At 32.3% G+C, this 7,475-nt stretch overlaps 1 protein-coding gene across 1 annotated transcript; it reads right to left on the reverse strand.

Moving 5' to 3' along the window:
- Positions 1-4,693: 4,693 nt before the first annotated feature.
- ATGSTF13 (Glutathione S-transferase family protein) lies at positions 4,694-6,264 on the reverse strand. Its single transcript, XM_047326989.2, has 3 exons — positions 5,948-6,264; positions 5,824-5,872; positions 4,694-5,392 (listed from the first exon to the last, which is right to left on the reverse strand). The coding sequence occupies exons 1-3, from the start codon at positions 6,092-6,094 to the stop codon at positions 4,929-4,931; spliced, it is 660 nt and encodes a 219-aa protein (XP_047182945.1). The 5' UTR covers positions 6,095-6,264; the 3' UTR covers positions 4,694-4,928.
- Between the last annotated feature and the right edge of the window lie 1,211 nt (positions 6,265-7,475).

A 7,475-nucleotide genomic window follows, 5' to 3' on the forward strand; every position in this document is an offset into this window, starting at 1 on the left:
GTCAAGTTTCTTGCGGTTTGCGTAAAAGGTGCTGACATAACAGAGGCAGCCAAAAACTTTAAGTTTATTGATATCAAAATCTCTGTTATTTCATATGGAGAATTGTTATTGAGAAGAGGAGTAGGCATAATATTAATAAGAGTAGCATAATTGAGAGCATAAGTCCATAATTGAACAAACACTTTTGAATGAAAAAACAAGGCTCTCGTAACATTTAAGAATGATGATGTTTCCTTTCAACTATGTCATTCTGCTTGGGTGTTTCATTACAAGAGGTTTGATGAATAATTCCTTCAGAACTAAAATAATCATGCATAATGAATTCAATGTCATTATCAGGCATGATGATCTTGATGTTGGTTTTAAACTGGTTTTTAACATGAGAAATGAAATGAAGGATGTGTTGGCAAGTTTCAAACTTATTCTTCATTAAATGCACCCAAGTATATCTAGTATGATCATCAACAAGGGTAAAGAAATATCTATGAGAATGCAGATAAGCAGTAGAGCATGGTCCTCAAATATCAATGTGTATAATATCAAAAGCATTAGAGGCAAAAGAATGACTAAAAACAAAAGGTAGTCTTTTTTGTTTAGCAATATGACATGCATTACAAGTATCTATTCTAGAGTCAAAGTAGGAATATTTTTGTTTTAGAATATATGATCTCCTATCAGACATGTGGCCTAAGTGATTGTGCCAAAAATTGCCATTGTCATATTTGTATATGTGTTGTCTATTGGTAGAATTGACAGAGAGATAAGGTGTGTTGTTGAGACCAACAAAAACATATAATCCTACATGTAAGTCAGTTGAACCAATCTTATTATGTGTTATAGGGTCCTGGAGAAAACAAGTTGTGTTAGTGAATGTCACACGAACATTATTATGCATAACTAATTTATATATGGATAGAAGATTGTAATAGAAATATGAAATACAGAGAACATCTTTTAGATAGAGTGATAGCAACCTCTTAGCTAGATTGGGCAAAGACTAGAAGAGAGGCTATGGTGATGGTCCCTTAGGTGATGTTGGTGCAGAAAATGGTGGCCAAAAGACCAAGGAAACGAAAGCAATGGATGGAAAGGGAAGAAAGGCTCACGACCTTATGAGGTGGTGTGGTGGTGGCATGGTGTTTGGTGGCTCACAAAAAGGTTAGGCCAACTTTAGAGGAATGTGACTAAAGGGACCTCATGTGATGCTTTAATCTTGATCTAAGTTAAGTATTATGGCTCAAAATGGGAAACATAACATTACTCAAAACCAAAGATGAATACATGAGAGGAGACACCTCTGTTTATAGGCTCCATGATGGCTCAAGTGAAGAAGAGTTTGGTTTCACCTTCTAATGATGACTCTTCTTGCGAAAGCTTGGTCATGTTTCTTGTGACAGGACCCTTGACTAGGATTTTTCCATTATAGAGTTCACAAATTTGAATACAGTGGTTTTTATTGTTATGCCATTAGGTAAATTGATAATTACAAGGCTAATTTTTTTTATAAGAATGTAAATGGTTAAGAAAGGAAACAACATGATGAGTGGCTTTATAATATAGGTTACAAGACACAATACCTTTATTTGCATTTTAGTTAAAACTTAAAATTCTTTTACCTACATTAGGAAAATCAGTGATTATAGAACTGATTTACGGATTTGGTGATGCTCTTATGTCACTGTTGGTATTGATGAGAGCCATGAGATCCTGGTATTGGTGTTTTGTCAAGCGCACCTCAAGATAAAAAATCTCTCATTGACTATCATTATTGGGTTCTTGGCTTCTGGATAAGAGACCTTTGCCATTGTGAAAATTATGACCAGGAGGGAACCCATGCTTTCTATAGCACACATCATAGTGTGCCCATTCTTGCTATAATGGGAACACGATTTCTTATTCGTTGAAGTTTTGTTGGTAGGAAAACCATGTTTCTTAAAGCAAACATAATCAGTGTGGCCTGTTTTGCCATAATAGGAACAAGTGATAGTATTTATGGCAACAACGTTTTTCATTTCTAAGCTATTAAGGAAATTATTGTTCATTAATTGTTTTTCTTGCTGCATGACATAGGAAAAGATCTTTGAAATAGGGGTATGAAATCCATTAAAAGAATTGAATGTTGTCATACTGTTCATTTAGACCCCTAAGAAATTGCCCAGCACAATCCTCATGTTTCCTTTCGAAAATAATTGAAAGCATTTACAAGAACATTTCACTTCACACTTCACATGTGCATACAAGTTTAGGATGAAAATTCTCAAGCCCATCTCATACAACACGGAGCTTGGTTAAGAACTCTGTAACTATGTGATTTTTCCTTGTTTTGGGAAGCAATATCATTTTGTAGTTCTGAGATGCGTACCGGATCACCTTAGAAGAATCTGGATTTCAGATCATTCCATATGGCTCGGGCACTTTCTATTCAAAGAATGATGTGTCATATATCTAGTGAGATGGAGTGAACCAACCAGGACACCACCATGTTGTTACACCTCTTCCAGACATTGTAAGAAATGTCTTCTTTGGATGGTTCGACAATAATTCCATCAACAAAAATGGATTTTGTTGGCACTGAAAGCATGGACAGAGATTTGCTCCATGTGTGGTAGTTGTTTGATTCAAGAAGGGGAGATACAAAGGAAATGACAGAACTTTCACTGGGGTAGAGATAGAAGAAACTTGAAGAATTGTTATTATTGTCAGACATAATGCAAGAAAACGTGAAAGAATCAAAAGAAAACAAAATAAAGGAGAAAGATATCAGAGTTGGTGCAAAAGGGCTCTTCAATAAAAGAACTTTGATACCATCATAAAAGAACTGCATAATAAACTCTGCACGGCATCCATATGCATATATGCAAATATGCATAGTGATAAAAGATAACCACGAGCTTAAGCACAAAAGGAAGAAAGAAAATAGAGAAAGAAACAAAGAAAGAGTTTTTGTATATTACGTGAATGTAATATAATACAAGGATGAGATATAAAGGAAAAAGAGAAACTGAAAGCAGAAAGGTAAAATAGAAAAAAACACGGAAAAATCATATGTAGGCTTGGGAGGAGGTTACAAATTTTGTGTGTTCTAACATGTAGTGAATTTTAATTGATGCAAGTGTTGGATGGTGTATAATATATATATATATATATATATATATATATATATATATATATATATATATATATATATATTACATTTTACATTTTAAAAATAATATTTTCTAGAGAAGCAAGTTTGTTTGTGATTGTTGTAATATTCTTACTCTAAATCCAAATAATTAATACAAGCATGGTCTCCCGAGTTGACAACTTGTTATTTAATTTTTAAAAGAAAAATTGCATTAATCCTGGGAATTATTACAGGGTTTCTGGAATCTCATTATGAGTTTAATGAGTATGCTCAACTTTTATATTGTTAATCAATTAATAAATGTTTAATCTAAGAATGAGTTTTAAAATAAATATTATAAAAATAAGCAATAGTAACAGACTTTTAACACACGATTGATTCAATTTTATAAAATATTAAATATAAAGTGAAACTTAACAGAAAAATTGTGATTTTTAATAAATAGTTGTCAGTAACAAATAATACATTCATAAATCTATGCTACTAACCCTTCTCTGTCATAAAAACTAACAAAATTATTATATATATATATATATATATATATATATATATATATATATATATATATATATATATGCACACACAACAGTTAATGATTAAATAGCATTATAAAAGTGTCTTATACTATTCATGGATAACCTATATATTATTTCTTACATAAGAGACATTACTCAACATATATATTTTTAAACTATATTAAAACTATAAAGTAAAAAAAAAAGAAGAAAAAAAAGGAAATAAAAAGTGAGATAATTTGTAGATTGATGGTAGGAAAAATATATGAAATAAATAATGATTAAATGTTTATTTTCCATTGTAAATTCTTCCTTTTCATTTCATGATAATACATTGTGATTAAATAAGTTCCTCAAAATAATATTATCAGAATTAATCATTGTATTTCAGATATGTTATCTATTTTGAAGTTGTATTTAAAAGATATTATCGATTTTGAAAGTCAAAACTCTGTTATGATTTTCTCTCTAAAATAAACACTCTAAATAGTTGAAAGAAAAAAATTATAAACAAGACTATTTCAACCTTTAAATAAGACTATTGTTATTAAAGACAAAGGAACCATTAAAAATTGTGTTTCTTGACTAAAACTATTTACATTGATGCCACACTAATATTAAAATTAAAGTTCAGATATTTTAGAAATTTTGTATTCTCCAGTCAACAGCTTTTTCCTTTATTTATTTAGTGGGTTAAATATAATTATCGTCATTATTATGGTGTAACTAAGAACAAGAACAGTTTCGGAATCTCAAACCAGGCTTGAAAATCTTCGGATTTCTGCGAAAAGAGATCCAGTTCCTTTTTAAGGTACTTGTTTACATTGTTTGTTTGACCCAAAAATTATGACCTTTTGCGTGTAACTTGAGGAGTCATCGTTCCATCACTGTATGTATGTTCAGTGGTTTTGATAAAAGCTTTCCAAGTATTGTACTGACATAATTTACTTATTTGTTGACGTGTGAAAAACTAACTTAAAGTTGATAAAATTAAAAGTATACGTGGTAAGTAAAACTAATTACTAATCTGATAAATGTGAAATTAATTATGTAAAAGGATTTAACTAATTACGTTCAAACACTACAACTCAATTAGTTTTCTAAATTAATCAAATGAAGATAACGGAACTCAAATTGTCCTTCCTAAAGACACTCTAAAAGCTGGTTGGTTTTCCAAACTCTAGTTACTTGAAATGAAAATAAGCAAGACTTGGATCATAGTTGCTACACTAGACAACATAGTACAACACATTAAGCATTAAGAACCTCACAGAACATGAAAACACTCATTCTTGATTCTTACCAAAAGTCATTCCTGGCTCAACCTTACTGAAAGCATGCCTAGAAGAGATATCTTCCCACCAAGCTTTTACATGGGGACGCTCATTGATCATGGAAGCACAAGGGGTCTGCATTAAGTAGTGAGTTTCAGAGACATGGCTAAGATCAGCAAGGCTATAAAAGTCCCCAGCAAGGTACTTAGTGCTGCTCAGCTTTTCCTCGTACACATCCAGCACCTTCTTAAGCTTCTCAACGTTGGTGTCAATCACTGACTTGTCTGGTTCTTTGCCTTGGAAAGGGGCCACGAAGTGCTCGTAGATAATAGGTGACACTGCTGGCTCGTAGTAGTGAGCCTCTACCTCCGTCCACACCTTCACCAGTGCACCTTCTTTTACGTCCTTGTGCCTTATCAGATCAGGTCCTGTTTCCTTGAACTTTTCAGCTACGTATGCAGTAATGGCCCTGGACTCTGTCATGCAAAGCGTCAAAAAGATACATACATCATTTCAAGATTGAGAAAAAGATTGACACATTTTGGGCAATTGCTTGAAATTTCAGCTTTCAGATCAGTTGGAGAATCAATGAAATAGGATAGTTCAGTAAACAGTTTCACTTTATAGGACATGCATTTGGAATTTAGCGACCATCATGTGGTTCAAGACCATGATAGTCCAGAACCTCCACGTGATTTGAACTGCTAAGGATTCATGTTCTTGACATATCTTGACAACGTATATATGATGATTTTGATGGAACAAAGTCATGCTTGATATATAAATCCGATAAAAACTTGCATTCTGGGTAAGATTTTATGGACAAAAGGGGTTCATGTAAAGTGACAAAAAAAAAATTGTAAAAATAGTATAGCAACTGAAGAAGAAGAAGAATGAAAGTATATACCAAAAAGAATGAGTTCACCGTCTTCGAGTACTGGAATCAAACCAAAGGGCTGCATGTGAAACACTAGAAAAGTCAGTAGGTGGGAGCTAGCTTATTAAGAAAAGAGAAAAGTTGAAGGGCTTACGTTCTTGGAGAGAAAAGGAGGCTGTTTATGCTCTGCAGTGAAAACATTGACCGGAACAAGTTCAAAATCGACCTCTTTCTCATGGAGACAGATGATGGCACGGGTGGTGTTTGTGGACATAGGAAGACCATAAAGCTTGAGCGCCATTGTTTTTGGTTGCTACAGGTGTGGAAAGCGAGAGGGAGAGAGAGACATGTATGATAAGAAAGCAAGGTCCATTTATAAAGAGGTGTGAGTGTGAGTGACCTTGGAGACGAAGCCTGCGCGCGATTTCAGCGTGGGGAAGGTTGGATTTGTCGTCTTTCGCCTCTAACGTTTGCGTGAAAACAAGGTGAAAACTGAAGTCTCAGATTTGGACATGTTGCTGTCAGGTGCGTGCGCTCCCAAAATCTGTTTTCACTGACATTTCAATACAATACTGTTACTTACTGACACCACAAAATAAATAGTCTTACTTACTTTCTCCTTTTATATTCACTGCTTCAACGAAGAAAAAAAGTTATTCCCTACCTATACATGGTAAAACAGAAAGACCTCATAATTTCTAGCATTTATAAGAGTAATGTGAGGTTTATATCATTTTTAAGTTTCCAAAGACGGTTTATCATGTGGGGATTTTTGAGAATAGTACTACTAAATAGTTTAAGAAATACTTTCAATCAAAAATCTTAAATCAGTCATTTTATATTTACTTTATTTCTGTAAAAATTTTATCTTAATGATAACCATTCTTTTCTGAAATATAAATTCATATAAAAAAATCATGATGTTATTTTTAATTTAAAATCTTCAATGAGTTTTTTATTCTTCTACTTATTTATTGTTTATTTCTTCGCTTTTTACTCATATCTTACTCTAACATATCACACAATAAGAGTTACATGCATAACTATGTAAATACACGAGTTTGTTCTTCAATATTTACTATTCTACTTCTTCGACAAACTGATTTCATCTTTGACTAGGAAAGTTTTCAGACATAAAACCATAAAAGCATAGATAATCATGTAAGTTAAATGAAACCCCTGACTATATTTCAGTTGAAGTTTAACATTAAAACTGGGATTTTCTTTTCTTTTTTCCTTATATAAGTATCTATACAACCGATTAGCATGTGTTTCTGTTCATGATCGAAACTAAAAATTAAATTGTTTCATAAAAAAATTAGATAATATATAGAAATGAAATTATAATTTGTTATATTTTGAGAAATTTGCTGTAATGTCAGTGGATTTCTTGTTCCCGCCAATTTCTCTTCAATCATGCATCGAAAAGGTAGACTAATCGGATCCATCATATTTTATGGCATTGGAGAAATAAATTCAGCATTTTATAAATATTAAATAGGAGTTTCACCTGCAGAGAGGAAGAAATCCAATAAAAAATTTGTCATGCTCTCAGTCAAACACAACTTTCAATGCATGTTTCAGAGAAAATTGTAGAATTTTAAACTCAAATGATGCAAACACAATTTTAATATTAGTTATCTGATTCGTACAGTTATTATAGAATTTTATGCATTATAGAA

The sequence above is a fragment of the Vigna umbellata genome, chromosome 8 (assembly GCF_029865625.1).
Source record: "Vigna umbellata cultivar VRB3 chromosome 8, Vumbellata_1.0, whole genome shotgun sequence".
In the NCBI taxonomy this organism is placed as follows: Eukaryota; Viridiplantae; Streptophyta; class Magnoliopsida; order Fabales; family Fabaceae; genus Vigna; species Vigna umbellata.